Source organism: Chelon labrosus, assembly GCF_963514085.1.
Source record: "Chelon labrosus genome assembly, chromosome: 4".
NCBI classification, from domain to species: Eukaryota; Metazoa; Chordata; class Actinopteri; order Mugiliformes; family Mugilidae; genus Chelon; species Chelon labrosus.
Window position 1 is genome coordinate 12907290 of NC_140340.1, and position 18360 is coordinate 12925649.

An 18360-nucleotide genomic window follows, 5' to 3' on the forward strand; every position below is an offset into this window, starting at 1 on the left:
AAGTGCATATTTTTTAATAAATTCCCAGAGAAAAATTATAACCTCTACATCCTCGGCGATACAGCTCTTAGTCAGCAGTGAGCTCATTTTGGCCGTGTCTTAATTTTCTTTCCATCCCTCCTGTGAAATGCTATATCTGGCAGCTGTGTAATGTTTTATCAATTATGCAGAAATTAAAAAAGTGTAGTTACCGTCTGTGAATGATTAATTGTTGTAAATTATATATTATTGTTTAAGACTGTTTAGAAGGTGGTGCAGACGTTACCTGTGAAGGGGACATTATTTGATTATACTCATATATACCAAATACATGTCAGCCTCTCCACTATGTTACAAAGTTGGTGAAAAAGGCCGTGCAAACAATCACAAGTCTCCTTTTATTTTTAAACATTGAATGTATGTTCACTTTTAATATTTTCACAGTATATTGTTTTATACTTATATGAGCTATTGTTTTTTGTGAATATGTATTTTTTTCCTGTCAACATTTTGACAGGTTCTCTGTATTTATTTATTTATTAAAACCTGAACTGACCCTTAATCTAGCTATTGATCTGGTTGTATCTCAGTAAGAAAGTGCCTGTTTCTCTTTTATACACGTACATACAGTCTAACATGGTGATCTGGAACTGATCAGGCCTATTAATGCAATCAAACATGACAAGCAGAGAAGCTACAGTGCAATGATTGTCTATCCAACGGTGCAACAGCGCGTCTTGTGGGTTGATCAGGGGAACTGCGGCTCGTCAACCCTGTGGTAAATGATCGATAATCTTTAAACCAAAATATTTACAGCATTTGTGACTGACCCCGACCGCACAAGCAGACACTTTTCTGTGCACATTTATCATTTATTTATTGTCAGACATGTGCCAAAACACTTCTGCACATGAAAGTGTAAGGCTGACAAATCATTCCTCAATATAATGTCAAAAATCTAAAATAAATTAACTTGTACAAAATAGCCCGAATACAAAGATAGATTTGCTATTTATTATTATTATTATTATTATTATTATTATTATTATTATATACTAAAGATGTACAGCCTAATTATTTTGTAAAAAGGTTTTTAAAGTAGTGGTAGTTGACTATGTCCCTAACAGAAGAAACTTATTATTAAATTTATTTTAGTTATTAGTACAATTTATTAGCACATCCCAACACACGGCTAATTAAAAAAACAAAAACAACAACTGGCTGTTCTCCCTTCAGAAAGCTTGTATTAAAACTCACCAGAAATCCATTCTTAACTCTTTCCCATAAAGAAAACTGTATAAAGAGTCACACGATCAGCATCGAGCAACTACGCTGAGTCAGTGGGGCAATCCGATCCAAAAAAAGATCCCCTTTATTAGAAATTCCCCCTTGGCCTCTTTGCGTCTGAGTGATGATGCTAATCTTTCATAAAGTCTGACACCTCATACGAAAGTGGAAAATAATTGACGCACTGCTGCCTCAAGCTGACTCCATGTGAAAGCGCCATGTGTGTTAATTGTAGTACCACGTGCGACCACAGGGGCGCTAATGAGTTTTCCTTGTATTTATAAAAACCGTAGAGTTCGACTCAGTGGTTTCAGGAAGTGCAGAAGTTGTTGTGGAGGTATCCTGTTTGACAGCAGGCACGGAAAACGGAGTAGGACACCTTGCAGTGTTGACTGTAAGTATAATGTCGCCTTCCTTGTGCCATTCACTTTCTCGTCTCGTTTATAAAGTATTACCAAATTGCAGCTAAGGTCACTATGTGTGATTTTATTTATCATTATTTTGCAAAAGAGTGTGTTTTATGAGTTACCTGCCCTGTTCATCTCACCCGTCATGTTACTGAACTCAGAGAGACATGCAGGGAAAGTGTCCACCTTATTTATTTATTTAAAAAAATGATCCGATGAGACCAGAGTCGTCAGTTAAACTCCAGGAAGCTTTCGCAAAATAAAGAATATAAATATAAATTAACAAAAAAAAAGAAAAAAAAAGCGTGAGTTCACTCATGCATACCGAGTGCTTGGGTTTTTATGTAGATATGTTAATGCAATAGATATTTTTCCACGTGTATTAATAATGGTTGCATTCCACTTTTTCTCTTTTTTCTTGCATGCTTGTTGACTGTCATGGCTTACTGGGACACTGCATGGAGCTGAGCCATCATTAATGAACCTTGTTGAATCAAGTCAAAGTAAAGACTATGACTATTATTAGTAAAAACATATATATTTAACTTGGCTGCAGTGGTTTCTGTATATTCCTCATTAATTCATCAGTATTATCTTTAAGGTTTCCCTTTGACCCACAAAAGACATTGCACAACTGCTTGAACAGAAACGCTGTTGATACAAGCAGGGCATTTTCCTAAAAGTATAATCAGATATGATGATATAATAAGTTTTAACTGAGACTGTTTCAAAGAGATGTTGAAGTTAAACTTTGGAGAATTGGTTGTACTATTCTCAGACAGTTTTCCCTACTTTCTTCTAATAAAGAAATTTAGTAAATGTAGCGTCCTTTAATGTAAAGCGTAGTGTTGTGAGTTTTCTGCACACGGTGCAGTGTAGATTGAAATATGTAATTAACTGGACATTTTACAGTTACGAGAAATAACTTCATTGCACATGTCTTTTCTTTTTTCTCATTGGCTGCCATATACCTCAATATCTAATCCACATTACATTAGTATTCCAGGCAGATCTGTTGAAGTAGCAGCGCTGCAAATAATTGCTGCACTTAAAGAAAGTTATGGGTCATGTGATAATTTATTATCACGTTCTTTGGTCTTTAATATGAGCCCATTGCGCAAAAGTTAGCACTTTTTTGTTATTAAACACTTCTTGTTTCCATGTCCCCAGTTGGTTATTGCTCATAGAATGTCCTGAATAGTTTAGTCTGCACTCAAAATATAATGCAATTTCATTTGTCTGCCAATGTGTCTGTATATTCCTCATTATATCATAATTCCTTAGCATTTAAAAATGTACCCCACTACCTCACAAAAGACATTATTGTTAGAAAATAATGGAAAAAAAGAAACTGCGCTTTTTCTTGCTTCTTCAGTTCTAAATGACTAGTGTGGAGATTAGGTGTTTCTTGTAATTGGTTGGTGGTGCACACTTGAAACTAACATGACGAGGGTCTTTTAACAATCGGATATTCACCTGCAGTTAGACAAACTTGTTCAGGCAAACCTTGGTGTTGTCCTGGTTTTGGTTTTAGATGTTTATTCAATTCCATTCAGTTTTTATTTATATAGCGTCAGTAACAGTACAAATTGTCTCAAGACGCTTTACATCATCCGGTCTGAAACCCGGCCTGAAACCCCCAGAGCAAGCCTGAAGGCGACGGTGGCGAGGAAAAAGTCCCTTTTAACAGGAAGAAACCTTGAGCAGAACCCAGCTCCTATATGAATTGTTCGTTTAGGTAGGAGTGGATAACTGCAGGAGGCCATGAAGACTGGGCAGGTCGATGAGACCACAACAACAGATGTAGTATGGAGCTCCACAGGAAACACACAACTCCAGGCCAGAGACACTCAAAAGAGAATCTTCACAGAAAAGTGCTTTAACCAGTGAGATGTTCTGAGCATCAGTCTCCATCACTACTCTTGATTACAGAATCCTCTTTCTTTATGATGCTTCTTCTCTCTAATTAGATGATGGCTGAACCCAGAATATCTTCCATTGATGGGAAGTTAGCTGAAGAATTTGCTGCTCCCTCCCACGTCGAGGAGGAAAAAGAGAAGATGGCTGCTTTCGCCAAGCACCATGCAGCGGCGGGTCGTAGGGTGGTCCTCATCACGTCCGGAGGCACCAAGGTTCCCCTCGAGTCCCGCACTGTTCGCTTCCTCGACAACTTCAGCAGCGGCAGACGAGGAGCTTCCTCTGCAGAGTACTTCATAGACTCGGGCTATGCTGTCATTTTCCTCCACAGGCATCGCTCACTCTACCCCTACACGCGCACGTTCTTAACCATAAACATGCTGGACGCCCTGCAGTTCAGAGGTGGAGAAGGGACAGACGGTGAAGTGGTGGTTAACCAGCAGGTGCTCCCAAACATTGCCAGAGTGCTGAAGCGATACCACGAGGTGAAAGACGGCAGGCTCCTTCTGCCCATTGAGTTCAGCACCCTGTCAGAGTATCTGCATCTCCTCAAAGCGGCAGCGCAGGCTCTCAGCACAATAGGTACTGATTAAGGATCATTAACCGGCTGAAGTTTTGGATCTGTCTAGCATATGTCCAAAATCTGATCTCACCTGTTTATTCTGCACTCAGGATCCAAGGCCATGTTTTACTTGGCTGCAGCTGTGTCTGATTTCTACATCCCAGCGTCTGAGATGCCTGAACATAAAATTCAGTCTTCTAATGGGCCTCTTCAGGTGAGTGGGAAAATGAAAAAATGCTTCTGTGCACAACTCTCTTTGAATGTCAGTGTCTGCTGGTCCACCACTTTGATCCAGGCTGAAAGATCTCAACAAGTACTCAATGAATTACCATGCAAGTTTGTAGTTATTCGCACTCATTTTTCCCCTTCAGCTCAGCATGAAGATGGTCCCTAAGATACTGTCCCCACTGGTGAAGGACTGGGCACCTCAGGCCTTTGTCACATCCTTCAAGCTTGAGACAGATGCAACCATCCTGCTGGACAAGGCCCGACGGGCTCTGGACACCTACAGGCACCAAGCGGTGGTGGCCAACGTACTGGACTCTAGACGGGGCTACGTGGTGGTGGTGACCCCCGACACTCAGGCTGAGCTGACCATCACGGAGGAGGACGTGAAGAATGAGGTGGAGATAGAGGAGAGGATAGTGAGCAACCTGACGTCAGCACACACCAAGTTCATCGCTCAACAAGTGGGCTGACGGTCACCGTCTGTACAGCTGAGTCAACGATGCAGCCACAGGTCATGTCTGTGCTCTCACCTGATCCCGGGCTTGAATTCATACCTGCTTCTACTTCTGATAAGCTGCTGTATATTCAGTGTGTTTTATGGCTGCATAAGCTTGGTAATAACTAAATATACACACACAAAGCCTTCTGTGTCTCTTTTCCGTGTTCTAAAAATGAGTCTCCAAGAATACATTTCTGTTTCTATATGGGACACATTCAAGTGGTTGACATATTTTAAATGTTTATTCGCACAGTCCAATAATCCGTGTCAGAAAAAACATTTTAAGGTTACAGTTAAACATGCTTTACTACAAGGCTCAGCTATAATAAACATTTAAAATTAAAGTCCACTGGTATACTTTCAACCTCACGGCTAAACTTGACAGCACATGTTGGACTCTCTGTTGGTTACTTGAGTTTGGTGCTCTTCTTGACGCCAGCACGGATACCAGACAGCTCTCCGCTGTATCTCGTCTCCTCCCGACGAACCTCACGGACCTGGTGAATATGAACAAGTTTCAATACTCATAATGTGACTTAAAAAACACACACACTCCTGATTACATGCATTACGCTTACAGTCACTAGAAGCTTTCTGATGCTCTTCAGCAACGTACTAAATCTAGTTTCATCCATGTACAGAATACATACCTGGCCCTTTCTGCGGATTTTAGCCCGTCTGAACTTTTCTCTGTGCTTGACTCTGGGATTGCGGTCAATTTTCTTCCTCTTTGGCGTGAGCCCCTTGTTCTTAGCCATCTGTGGAATAGATAGAGACACATGATTAGAATAACAGTCCATCAGTACGAGTTGTGTCAAACACTGAAAAGAAAAAAACAAAACAAGAAATTTCATTCATGATTTAGAGCAAATAATGAGTATTTAAAGTCACATTAGTAACTGGGAGAGAAAGACGTTTTGCTAACACTTGCTAACATTTACTTTCAAGTACATACACCAGACTTCAGCAAATGCGCTGTAATCCATATTCTTGTGCTAAACTATACAGATCCAATATGTCATATGTATTACTGAGACTGTCCAGCAGGTGGTGCTCTTGTATAAAAGAAAAAGGCACATGCTCTCTAAACTTTACCCCTCAGGATTTCACAAATTTGAAAGTATACACAGAAGACCAGCTCTTGTATAAGACTGAACGCTCAAGTCAATCAAAGCACCTATCAGTTTACTAATTCAGGCTTGTTAGTCCAAGATACAATCTTTCCTGTGGTGAAATGTTGAATTAAATGCCAGCTAAATGTCTATTAATCACCAATATTGAGTACAAGTTCATAAGTGTGAACACTCTTTTAGTGTGTGAGTAGTTGTCACTCAGTACCTGATAAGTGATCCCTCTCTTGGCATCAGGATCCAGCTCCTCCTCCTCTTCACCTACTTCCTCCTTCAACCTGCAACAAATTGAGAATGTATCAAGACTTTTCCCTGGTTGGTTTAGTCCCGACTACTAACTAAAAACTCAAATCATACTCACTCCTCAGCTTCTGGGACATTTTTCTTCCTCTTTAATTTCAGCCGTTCCTCCACATCTCTATAGAAACGCAAAGCTGCCTCCTCATCCAGGTCGGAGTCCGAGTCGTCCTCGTCCTCGCCCACAGCTTCTCCTGAATCCTGTATCCAGTGGGCACTCATTAGCTTTTAAGTTTAATGTTGAACAGTAGCAACAGATTCAATGTGAGGAGGTCCTTCAGATCTATTACACCAAAGACAACAAACTCACCTTTTCCTTCTTACTAGAGACTTTGGTCTTCTTGCCCTCTGCTGGCTTGCCGGTGGTTTTACCTTTCCGCTCCCCAGCTAGTAGTTGATGAAACTCTGGCGCAAGCCGAGCATCTACTTCGGCGAGATCATTGATGAGCTGCAGGTAAAGTATTTTAGAGTGAGACAGAGGATTGCTTTCTGAAGAGTTTTGTAATTAATGTGGATGAGTCTGTGAAGAGATTTCATGATGCAGGTTAATGCAGTTAAGTCAACTAGAAGTATTACAAATTACATCCATTTAAATCAGTGCATGTTGTTGACTATATGACATAGAGGTTGAAAGCAGCATTGGTTGAGTTGAGGATAAATCTGGGTTTTAGTTCCCCAGTCATGTTAACAGTGTTACCATGGTAACTTCAGTTCAGTCAACCTGACCTGCCCGTTGACATGTTTTCTTCAACAAGCCCTAAGTATATAAATATATCCGTCTCCTCCCCTCCTGCTGAGCCTAAGGAAGCTGTCTGACACGTGTTTTATTTCCTCGTTCTTACAGCCAATATAAAAAAAAAAGTACATTTTAAATCCACGTAACCAATCTATGAAACCAGAAGTTAAAAGCTACCGTCTGACCAAGGAAAAATATCCATCCTCATTTTGCAAACATGCTTTCTCTAAAACAGGTTAATTAGCCTGCACAAGTTCAATGTTTTCCAGCCGTTTTATGGTCCATCGTTCATCAATAAACAGACAACATTAGACATGACGGTTGAGAAAAAAAAAAGTGCAAAGCTCTGAACACTGATCGGCAAATAATCCTTACTCGTGTTGTGCTCATATTTTGTTAATATCAAATGCATGTAATGTGTTTTTACTACATGTTGAATTAAAGACGTGAAATACAGTTTTAACCTCAGGGTCGCACTAACAGATGTATAAATGTATTTTTAATTTGACTGATATAATCACTGTCAGTTGCAGTCGCGTCTCTTTCAGGTGACAGCTGAACAAATATAAGATTCGAATATTCAGTGCAAACTCACATCCCAACACTTTATCATCTACAGTAATAAAATGTACATCTCTTTTCTTCTCTTCTCCAAATAACTCTTTCACTGACTAGATGGGAACTGGTGACACATTATTTCTCCCTCCAGTAAGTTCAACATTTACCTGTTGCCATGGTGAATTGTAGTATCAGCACTCTATCCGTGATGAGTTCTGTTATTTACCACATGAACATAACTTCTCTAATCACACGTCCTCACTCCCTGAGAGTTGAGTGAACTAAAACTTATCTGCTATGGAACCAAACTCTTTCCCATCTCAGGCTGCTCGACTGTTCTTTAGATTTCTGTTGCATGCCTTGTTATCGAGACATGTGGACCCTTTTGAGTACACCCCACCCTGTGTAGTTTTGGTAACATATTCTAGTAGAGAAGATGGCCTCGGCCTTTTGTTTGTTGTTTTCCATATGGGAGGGTGTTAGCCAGGCCTAGTTTTGTTATATTACTTTCATTTATTTGACACAATCACGTGGTCCAATCCTTCCCCACTGTTTCTGCTTCGAAGGTTTTTTTCAGTCACCTTTTGTATTTCAATAAATTCTGTTAAGCTTTCTTTACATCCAGACTCGATTTCATTGGTTGTCCTACACCTGAGCTCTTGTAACAGGCCCCAAGTGTTGATATTAATGTGTAGACTTACATTTCTGTAGGTGAGCAGTCTTTCAATCACAGGGTGGCTGTGAGCAGGGATTCGTTTTGCTTTCAGCACCAAGTAGAAGCTGATGTTTGTGCAGTAACTGTGGCAGGAAAGAATCGTCAGTCGGTCAGTGACGGGTCATGATGTGATTTCACGACATGCAATTACAATTTAATCACAGCTTACTTGAGATAGAGTTGCTGTTTTGTCTTGAGGTAGTCTGCACCCTTTAGGAGACATTAGATAAAAGTGGTTAGATTCACAGAATTGAATGAAATAATCAGAAGACGTTATGATGGGTATGTGTCTTCTCCACACTGCAAGTTAACAACACCAACATTTCTTGCTATAAATTACAAAAAATCAACATGAACAAATATACACTAATCAGCCATAACATTAAAACCACTGATTTTGACTGTTTTTCACATTTTCATGAGCTCAATTAATATGAAAAAAATGCAGAAAATAACTACTTTAGAATTCAAACTACGGTAACAAATTCACAGATAAAGCTAAGAGCATCCACCTTTCCCGCAGGGATCTTTCCATCCTTGACCATTTGAACGAGTGGCTGCAGCTCGTTCTTCAGTTCAGAAAGCTGCAAGCATCACAGAGAGACGGTAAGAATTCACATTAATGGCAAGATGGCTTAAGACAGATGAGAGGGCTGTGTGATTTGGGTGCATGTCTTACCTTTGCCTTGAAGTCCTGAATAAGTTCAAGCAGCTCTGGTGAATCCTTCTTCAACAGCTTCATTTTTTCCTTCTGAGACATCTGCTTCAGGTCTTTCACAATCCTCTCCTCTTTTTCTACAGCCTTGTTTTCATCCTTCTCCTCGGCAGCAAATTCCTTTATTTGCATCCAGATAAAACAACAGAAGGTATTATAATGAGGAATTAACTGCAGGGCCTACCTGAGGGAGGCACAATAAAAATACCTGGAAAAAGTTTAAGTCATAATCCTCCTCGCTCAGATTTGCAGCTAAGCGTTTCTGGATGTTTTTGGCCTCTTCTTCTTCCTCTTGCTCCTCAGCCTCCAACTCTTCTTGTGATTTCCCCTCTGGAATAACATAATAACAAGCAAAACATCAGCCACACAGGCAATAAAGTTATCAGAAATTGCATCAACAATATAGCCCGGGGGGGAAAAAATGCTTACTAGCGGCCACATAATCCGAGTTATAGAACATCTTCTTCTTGGTGCCCCATGCCATTTCATTAGGAAGATCTGAGGGAGAAAAAAAACATAATTTAATTTAAAAGGCTAGCTCAACAGTAAAATGATCACTTCCCGAAAATGTATGATTATAACTTTACCTTCTTCATCCTTCCCGTCTATGTCACTTTCCATGTCTGTCCCTTCTTCCTCAATCTCCTCCTCTTCCTCCTCAGAATCTTCCGACTCAGAATCATCCAAGGCCATCACTTCCTCCTGTGAAATTCAGATGAGCTCCACTTTATTCGTCAACAACATTTATTAGCGTAAGCTACATCCAAACGACCACGTACCTCGTCATCCAGCTCCTCCTGGTCGCTCTCCATTTGAACACCGCGGGCGAGAAGATTCTGTGACAAGGACACCACAGAAGAAAAAAAGTTAGAGAATATAATAATAGAGAGCCACACTTTACACAGAACAGCCAACGAGGGGAACTTACTGCAATCTTCTCGTCGTGGAACTCATCGATCGTGTCCTTAGTGTACTGGGATGATCTCTGGAAAGGAAGAAAGAAGACGTTGTTAAAATACTTGGTTCATACACAATGAAGCAAGCATATAAATCGTTTGTGTTGATGCACTGTGTCTGTTTGATGTGAATATGCCTTGAATTAGATTTCTTTTTTTTTAATTTTATGATAATTTTATTTATAAACTGCCAAACCCATGAACTTGAGTTAAAGATATACACTGCCTGACCAAAAAAAAAGGTCACACGCTCAAATACGCACAAGCACTGGCCTTTAAGGAAAGTCTTGATTCCCTGTGTTGTTTCACATCTATCAACATAGGTGCATCATCTATGTTGATAGATGTAAAACAACACCGATAGAGGCTGAAGACAGAAGACGCTGTCCCTCTTACCTTATCTGGGACCGGCATTTTCTTGTAGGCTTCAGGGTCATCTTCATCATACTGCTCTGTCTTCTTCGGCCTCTGTACTGTTTTTCTCCTGAGCAGTAAAAGAAGGTGTTTAATGTTTAGTCTGCTGCATTTAAAGGACGTTTGCATTAAAGAACTCCAGCTTTATTTCTGCGCATCATTTCTACTTATTGCTAAATTTATTAGAGCTAAACTAGGTCACCTAATGCTAAATATAACGACCCAGGAGTGGTGTTTAGTAGGTGTTAGTGTTAAATGTGATGCTTCTGGGTTAAAACTAAGAGCGTATCAGACACAGCAGACAAAAGACAAAACAATACGAGCCATAAACAGTTTAATGATATCAATAAAATAAATAAAAGAATCAGTTATATTACACATGTAATCCACAATAATAATAAAATAATAAGCTAACTTTAGTCAAACTCACCGTTGTGTTCGGACCATGATGGGAATAAATTCAGCTAGTTTGCTGCACGACAGCAAACAAAGCAGGACGTTAGAAACTTGGCAGCTTTCTGTGCCAGTCTTTTTTTTTTTATCTTCAAACGAAGTTTAAAAAAAAGAAGTAAATATCTATATCACTAGAACTAAACAGAAAATATTTCCACACAGACTACCATGTGCTTCCGTGATTTCTTCTTCTTCTTCTTCTTTGGTGAGGCGCACCTCGTCGCACTGCTGCCCCCTACTGTTCGACATTAATAGTGACTTTTCCAACTGTTTGCAGCAACAAGTCTTTTCCCATAACCCCAAATATTAGATATTCCACCAGTTTCGTCACTTTATTTCACACATCCAGGTCGAGTGCGCTGTAAACTTTTAATATTTTTTTTTAATCTTTATTCTGCATGTGTTCCTATCTTAAAGGCACTGGCACTGACTAAACAATCACAAACAATGAACAACACACAGTGGATGTGCCGTGACTGAATCACGTCCATATCTTTCCAATTTACAAGTTATGAATACATTTTAAATATAAATGCGACTATTAGTTCCACACAATCATGACAAAAAAAATAAATAAAATAAAAAAATAAGAATATCATTGTCTACAGTATTAGATATATCCCTGTTATCTATTTCTGTACTGATCTTACCATCTAAGCACCAGCATGTCACTCACAAACAAACTTATATTTAACATATACTTCCTTTTTCATGATACCCTCCAACATAACCTTAATATCTTTGACATCAAATCTATGACTCAAACTAATTTTATCTCATATTCTCTGCTATGTGTGACTTATTAAACAGTCTTTATTGAATCAGGGATGATACAAATATCAGTCATGATGCTCTTCCACAATCTCTTATCCATATTTACTTGACCGCAAGGACGGAAAAATGCAGCCTTTTATCAATTAAAACATTTTATAGTGCTCAGGTTGAGCAGCATTAAGTCTTTTATTATTTAAAACACTGTGACAAATATTTACTAATGATCAGATTCAGTGGGACATTAGATCAACAGATACAGCTTGCATACATTCAGCATATTAACATTATTTTTGATTTCCAGAGTCTATTTCGGTTTATAGTTTAAATTATTAACACTACATATACAGTGCTGGCAGCTGCCTTTCCTTCGTAACAGATTAAGTTGTTCACAACACTCCTCTTCTTCCTCCTCGTTCATTATTCCTGTTCTTCTTCCCTCTCTGGCATCGGCCTCCTCCAGTCCATGCTGTGAGCAAAGCTGGAGCTGCGAGGCCTCTCCCTGGGCAGGAAGCTTTTCTGACCTCTGTACCACTCTGATTTGTACTGATCATTTCTCTTCTTCATCAGGGCTAAAGCAGGTGTCATTTGATCCGGGTCATACTGTCAAAGAAACAGATGACAGCGTCAAATACTGTTAACATATGTGGAAATTGTGTTTTACTTTATAGCTACAGTGGTTCTTAAGTTTATTTCAAAGGAAACAGTTTGACACGTGGTGAGATCCAGGATGGGGGATGAATTATCACGAGTAGACAGAGATCTCAAACCAAAAAGGATGGAAACATTGCTATAGGAACAGTATTTTAGTATATTTCAGTTTTCCTTCACTAAACCTTTACTTAGTAAGATTTTGAAGACAGTTTTTTATTCCTCTAAATTTTCAACAAATTAATAAACTTTTTATTATTTTTTTTATCCTTTCCCACTAGTAGGATCTTGCGTCTGGAGATGCCTTCAGCAATCATTGTTCAAGTCTTGAGGGCTCAACATATGATGAAATACAAAAGATGCTACTGCTTTGTAATTTTCAAGACCACACAATGGCAAAACCTGTTTTGTACAAAAATAAACCAGGTGAACACTGCCAAGTTCTTTCTGTGGATCACTGAATGTACAGGGATCATATTTAAAAATGGAGCACAAATGGAGCGGAAAAATGTGTTTATTCACTGATTTGAGTGAAACAACCCTTTACTAGGGGCAGCACAGAGGTGCAGTGATTAGCACTGATTCCTTGCAGCAAGAAGGATCCGTGTTCAAATCCACCGGCCCTTCAGTGCATGTTCTGTGTGTGGGTTTCCTCCTGGTGCTCTGTCCTCCTCCCACAGTTAGATTGTTAAGTTAATTAGTGACTCTAAATTGGCTGTAGGTCAAACCCTGCAGGGCTAGCCCTGTTCTAGACTGGCGACCTGTCCAAGTTGTACCCCACCTCTTGCCCAATGACAGCTGGGATAGGCTCCAGCCCCCCGCGACCCTCCAGAGGACAAGTAGTTACAGAAAAATGAATAAATGAATGAACCCTTTATTGGTTTTCCTCTAATGAGGAGCATTAAAGATTAAAAACCAAGCTCCTAATCTTCTTTCTGTCAGTTTCACTTACGGTGGTTTTAAACCTCGGCACTGGGGCTCCTTTCTCTTTGGGGGTTGCTTCTTTGCTTTGTATGCTCAGGTCCATCATGGACTGTGTTTGCTCCGCCACTGCAGAATTAGATTTTCTCCTAAGCAGTCCAGAAGAACCCTGCTGAATCCTCTTCATAATGTCACTCAGAGAGCTGAAGCTCTCGGACTGCGGCACCCTCAAGATTACAGGTCTCTGAGAGGTGAAAAAATGCATCTCACTTCCAAATGGAGCTCTGTGTCAAGGCTAACTCGAATGTTTTTGTCAGCAAAGGACAGTTACTTACTCTAGAAGACGGCGTGTTCTCCACTTTGGAGCTGATGTCATCTGCTCTGCTCTCCTCCTTTTCCAAAATAGACCGCCTCCGTGTCAGCTCTCTTCTCTTACCAGGGAAAAGTTTCTGTGTTGGCTCCGTGTTTCTGTCATGTAAATGAGTCCTCCGGTCTAGGGACGCGCTCCTGGAAACGGCTCTCTCTATTCTTTGCTCCAACCTGCTGCAGGTTATTTTTTATTATTATTAGTCTGAACACAACATTTTAACAATCGTTTATTTTCCATATTTCCTTTTTTTTTTGTTACCTTTTCATCCTTTCAATAGTTGCGTCATCTGTTGGCGGGGGATCCGCGCTGCAATGAGAATATTTAGAGGTTTGCATAAAACATCAGAGAAAAACTTTTTCATAATGAGTGATGACAGAACAGGTCAAAAACAAGACTCACCTGAAAGTTGATTTATGTGGCGTGGTGGTTGTCACTGGAGATGTATTTTCATAGATCCTGTCAATGCACAAAATAAATCGTTGGAAGCTGTTGGAAGCAACCTGTAGCACAAAAACTGGGAAACTATGCTGTTCTCTAAGGGGGAAACTAAAAAATTACAAAGAAACTAAAAATATATCTCAAAATATAGAATTAAGTTTAAGTAAGAAATAAATCATAATTTAAAACCTAAGTATGCAACGTCAAGAAATGATGGTGTAAAGCTTGGTTTAGTCCAGAAGATCCATGCACAGTACCTTCTCTTTTCCACAATTTGGTTTTCATCGCTAGTAAATCCATCCATATCGGGTGTGCTTTTATCCTTTAACAGCATGTTGTTTTGCAGTTGCATTTCCTTGGCTGTGATTTCCTCATCAAGATGGCTGCCGAGAGAGTCTGTCTTAACAACACCCATGGCTTCCCAGTCCAGGATGCAAACAGCAGGCGGGGATGGTGAGTGTCGAATCTCACGCTCCGGAAAGAGCTGTTTTTGGAACCTGATATCTGAGAAGTCTTTTAGCTTGCGAGGCATATTTACTAGGGTATCTGTGGCCCTCCATGTGTCAGGGACCGGGAGGGAAGCGGCAAACAGAGTCCTGAACTCCCTGTCAAAAGAGTCAACAACTGGTCCACGAAGGACGGTGATGAGCTGTCGGTGCAGGTGGGCGTCTGTCCACGTGAGGCTGTGAGGAGCACAGCAACAGACTCGTTACGTCACGCTCGTGTGATTGTATTGCATGTGAGGGATCAACGTTAAAAAGTCACGCCTGTTTACCTGTAGCTGCCATGAATCACTGTCTCTAAATCCAGCAGGAGGAAGTTTTCTTTCATCTCCCCAACCACCATTCTTCCTGTTCTCGAGCAAAAGGTTTTTCCTCCAAGGACTCGGACCCGCATGTTCTGTCATATCACAAGATTGAAAACTGTTTGAAAATCTACAACGTAATTTTAATGGTCCACTTGGTGTCGAATGGCAGCGTATTATTTTGATAAACAAGGACTCGGTATGTAAAGAAGATAAGGGTCTGTGAGGAACTGAGGCAAAGGTGTTTCAAATGTTAAAGCCAGTCGTTACAGAACTCAGAACTTGGGCAAAAATCAAGAGCATAATTCGACTTTGAGAACCGCTGCGTCATGACAAGGACTCACTGAATCTCACCTAATACCCCTCAACTGCAACAGAAACAAACCAAGCGGCATCTTCAATGCATGCCCCATACTTGGAAAGGTCCCAAAAAGGGAGGCAAGTTGCATTCCAATAGCAGATAAATCTTGATCCTGTTGCACTGGCTTCCGGGTCATAAAGGTTTAAATGTTTAACTCACTCAAGACTACTGCAATGAAATATATTTAAGCATAGTGGGAGAAATCAGTCGACAGAATGTGTGAACTAGGCACCTCCAAATGTGGAGTGATTGAAACCCAGATGGGTAAATTCAGATCTGTAAGCTTTAAGCTGGCCATTTGTGATCAGATCACTCAGGACGCATATGAATACCATGTCTCCAGCAATACCAATCAGGCATAAAGGTGAATATGGAGGCCAGTTTTTGTGTGTGTGTCTGTGCCTTGATGGCAGCACATCAAGGAGTGTCATTGCTATGGGGTGGGGGTGCCTGGTCTGGTCTAGGTGGGTGGTACATGTCTAAGTAACATCCATATGAATGCCAGGTCCAAAAGTTTCCCAGCAGAACATTGGATTGTCACAAGATGGTCAGTGTTATTTACTTCTCCTGTCTTTGTTTGTTTCTTGTTTTTTTTCATGTTGGGGCTGATCAGTGTATATTCTTGGTTGAGTTTGCACTAATTAGCATTAAACACAAAGCTTTAACTGGGCCTGTTATAATAATGTTAAGTTATCAACAGCACTGAAATTCTGACCCAGTAATTTTGCTTGGACAAAGCTCAGGGGATCATATGAATCACGGGGACACATCATCTGAGAACCGCGAAGGTTGAGACCAAATTTTGTGCTAATCCATGAAATAGTGTGTTAGCTTCTTCCTCTTAGAACCGTGAATATGTGTATAGATTTTACACGGAAAGAGCGTCCAACAGAAGGAGATGCAGCTTTTCATAAGCAAGGCAGGCAACTGCTTGGGGCCCCAGGACAGTAGGAGGCCCCCTAATGCTGACAAACTTTAAACTATAGCAGTGACAGTGTGTTTAGTTCATCAATGACAACAGGAGACCTTGGAAGGCCCCACCTGAAACGAACCCTGCACATGAAGTATGACAACTGCGTTAAGTATGACAACTGCGCAGGAATAAAAATTAGTAGAAGTTATCTTTACATGAGTGAAAAAATAAGGAAAAATAAAGAAGAAGAAGAGAAAAGAATGGAGATAATGATAATAACTGCTAGTCTTAACTATGTGGGAGGGACAACTGCTTTTAATATCATTGTTCATTTATTGAACAGATAAAATTAGTCGACTTAGCTAGCAGCGCAGTGTGGTTAGTTTTGTTATTCGTGACCAAACTTCTAGAAATCTTTGCCTTGAAAAAACTCCAAATAAACTCTGGCATTGCCTCTCCCAGACGAGTCATTTCAGTCTGGGCCCACGTCCAGCTGGCGCTGCCATCCCTGACGCCATGCAGCTAACACAACTAGAATAGTTTTTTTGCCTGAGATCCTTTGACCACTCTGAAATTTAGCTTGCATGTTCATCCATTTCATACACAGCATTCATGAAAATATGTTTTACTTTTTTTTCTGTTTTATTGTCAGGCAGGTTTTCACCACTTCAAGAAAACACAGACAGCTCTGAATGCCGTGCAACCTGTTCCACTAAATCTACTTGTCACATTCCTAACACAAGCATGCCGAAGCAAAGAAGACACACTTGCAGTTTACGGTATACCTCACTGGAGCTTGAATGCAAGGTGTCAGGTTCTTAATGTCTCTTAATGTAGACTTACTTTCGTTAAAAAGAACAGGCCACAACACGCTGCTCTGTGCCTCTATTTATGCCCTATTCAAACATGCACCACAGGATGGCTGCTAGGTGTGTGCCGCTGGGCAAGTGTTGACTCACCGGATGCCTGAGCCTGTTGAACGTGAAATTCTCTTGACTGGACCTTTGGTTCAGGATGACGTAGACAGGGACACCCCGGGAGGCAGCATTGTGCAAATCGCCAATAATGGGACCATCTGTCAATCTGTCCATCACAACTGCTATGACCTGTACAGCACACAAAATGTTGCTTAGCCTGTGCAGTACCAAAAAAAAAGGTTCTAAATCAGCACATTGTTATGGATTCAAAGTTAAGCTGTGTTTTTTGGTGTTGTAGATGGTGCATGTAGCTTCAAGGGTAAAATCCCAAAAATCCTAAAGCCCTAATTTACAACTAAACAAAACGTATATTTCTATCTCATTCATTTAAATGTTTAAAATGTAGTAACTAAATACTTGTATTTTATATAACAAAATAAACATGTGCTGTCTATTAAAAGTGAATTCATGTTTGCATACTTGGCGGGCATTTTGCAAGTGCCGTCGGATTATCTCCCGGACAGGAGGGTCTCCCATAGCAGGAGGACTCGTGTAGACTGCTACGCCTCCATTTGGCACCCAGGGGTTTTTTTCAGGCCAGCCCAGCTCCAGGTTTGGGGTAGGCAGGTCTGTGTGGCCAGGGAAGTACGTTGAGCAGAACTCCCCCATCTCCAAGTTTCCCTCCACTCCATTCTCCTCCTGCGCTTGGCTATGATGAAAACTCTGAGCCCAGCTGGTTATCTGGCCGACCTCCTCTGAAGATAAGAAGCAGCCGGAGCGCTCTGTGTCGATGGAGCCGTAGAAGGCCTCTGGTCCTGCATTCAGGAGCCTCTCCACGGCTTCGCGCTCCCTCTCACAGTGGAGGAACTCCGGCGAGGACTCATCCACCGGCAGGAAAACGACATTCTCATTCAGACTTTGTTCTTGGGAGTTTGACATGACCGCAGCCCGGTGTGTCTCTGGGAATAAGTGCTAACTCTCCAAGTTCCCACTACTGACTGCAGTCGAGTGTGATCAAGACCATCCCAGGTCAACTCCTGTCGCCCTTTAATCTAGTTAAAATGATAATTTCATTCATTCCTCTTGCAAAAACTCTATTAGCACCTCAGTCGAGAAACACATCAGCCTTGGTGGTTTCACCTCTCTGCAGCAGCCTTGTCCCAAAATACATGAGAAAAATAAAAAAAGATTTATCAGTTATTTTGCAAGCTTTAAAAAAAAGAAAAAAAGAAAAAGACAATATGAACAAATCAACACATTGTGAAACTCACCTCCAGTGCTGTTATGTCTCTCCGGCTCAAATACTACAAATGATCTCTGAGGCGCGGAGTTTCTTGTCTTGTCCCCTCCCCGGCGTGTC

The 18360-nt window shown here is 40.7% G+C and overlaps 3 protein-coding genes across 3 annotated transcripts; 1 reads left to right on the plus strand and 2 right to left on the minus strand.

Moving 5' to 3' along the window:
• Positions 1 to 2547: 2547 nt before the first annotated feature.
• ppcs (phosphopantothenoylcysteine synthetase) lies at positions 2548 to 5018 on the plus strand. Its single transcript, XM_084543777.1, has 4 exons — positions 2548 to 3547; positions 3644 to 4172; positions 4263 to 4366; positions 4524 to 5018. Exons 1-4 carry the CDS (start codon positions 3482 to 3484, stop codon positions 4848 to 4850), a joined length of 1026 nt encoding a protein of 341 aa, XP_084399903.1. The 5' UTR covers positions 2548 to 3481; the 3' UTR covers positions 4851 to 5018.
• On the minus strand, positions 4870 to 11285 carry utp3 (UTP3 small subunit processome component). Its single transcript, XM_084543776.1, has 16 exons — positions 10831 to 11285; positions 10383 to 10470; positions 9959 to 10015; positions 9810 to 9866; positions 9618 to 9732; positions 9460 to 9528; positions 9239 to 9360; positions 8995 to 9150; positions 8828 to 8899; positions 8485 to 8525; positions 8302 to 8398; positions 6617 to 6754; positions 6371 to 6507; positions 6218 to 6287; positions 5530 to 5637; positions 4870 to 5376 (listed from the first exon to the last, which is right to left on the minus strand). The coding sequence occupies exons 1-16, from the start codon at positions 10845 to 10847 to the stop codon at positions 5287 to 5289; spliced, it is 1434 nt and encodes a 477-aa protein (XP_084399902.1). The 5' UTR covers positions 10848 to 11285; the 3' UTR covers positions 4870 to 5286.
• A 234-nt stretch (positions 11286 to 11519) lies between these two features.
• On the minus strand, positions 11520 to 18308 carry fam83e (family with sequence similarity 83 member E). Its single transcript, XM_084543083.1, has 10 exons — positions 18272 to 18308; positions 17481 to 18154; positions 17043 to 17189; positions 14780 to 14904; positions 14262 to 14687; positions 13966 to 14022; positions 13825 to 13872; positions 13532 to 13739; positions 13228 to 13440; positions 11520 to 12227 (listed from the first exon to the last, which is right to left on the minus strand). Exons 2-10 carry the CDS (start codon positions 17937 to 17939, stop codon positions 12045 to 12047), a joined length of 1866 nt encoding a protein of 621 aa, XP_084399209.1. The 5' UTR covers positions 17940 to 18154; positions 18272 to 18308; the 3' UTR covers positions 11520 to 12044.
• Between the last annotated feature and the right edge of the window lie 52 nt (positions 18309 to 18360).

Bases quoted from the DNA above. Each gene is read 5' to 3' on its own strand.
- utp3 (XM_084543776.1), bottom strand. The intron at 9,361-9,459 runs GTAAGCATTTTT...ATGTTATTCCAG, and splicing joins CTCGGATTATGTGGCCGCTA to AGGGGAAATCACAAGAAGAG. The intron at 6,288-6,370 runs GTGAGTATGATT...AATTTGTTGCAG, and splicing joins AATGTCCCAGAAGCTGAGGA to GTTGAAGGAGGAAGTAGGTG.
- ppcs (XM_084543777.1), top strand. From the start codon at position 3,482: ATGGAGCTCCACAGGAAACACACAACTCCAGGCCAGAGACACTCAAAA. The intron at 4,173-4,262 runs GTACTGATTAAG...TTCTGCACTCAG, and splicing joins GCAGGCTCTCAGCACAATAG to GATCCAAGGCCATGTTTTAC. The intron at 4,367-4,523 runs GTGAGTGGGAAA...TTTCCCCTTCAG, and splicing joins CTTCTAATGGGCCTCTTCAG to CTCAGCATGAAGATGGTCCC.
- fam83e (XM_084543083.1), bottom strand. From the start codon at position 17,939: ATGTCAAACTCCCAAGAACAAAGTCTGAATGAGAATGTCGTTTTCCTG. The intron at 14,023-14,261 runs GTACTGTGCATG...GTGCATTGACAG, and splicing joins CAAATTGTGGAAAAGAGAAG to GATCTATGAAAATACATCTC. The intron at 13,740-13,824 runs GTAACAAAAAAA...AATAACCTGCAG, and splicing joins ACTATTGAAAGGATGAAAAG to CAGGTTGGAGCAAAGAATAG.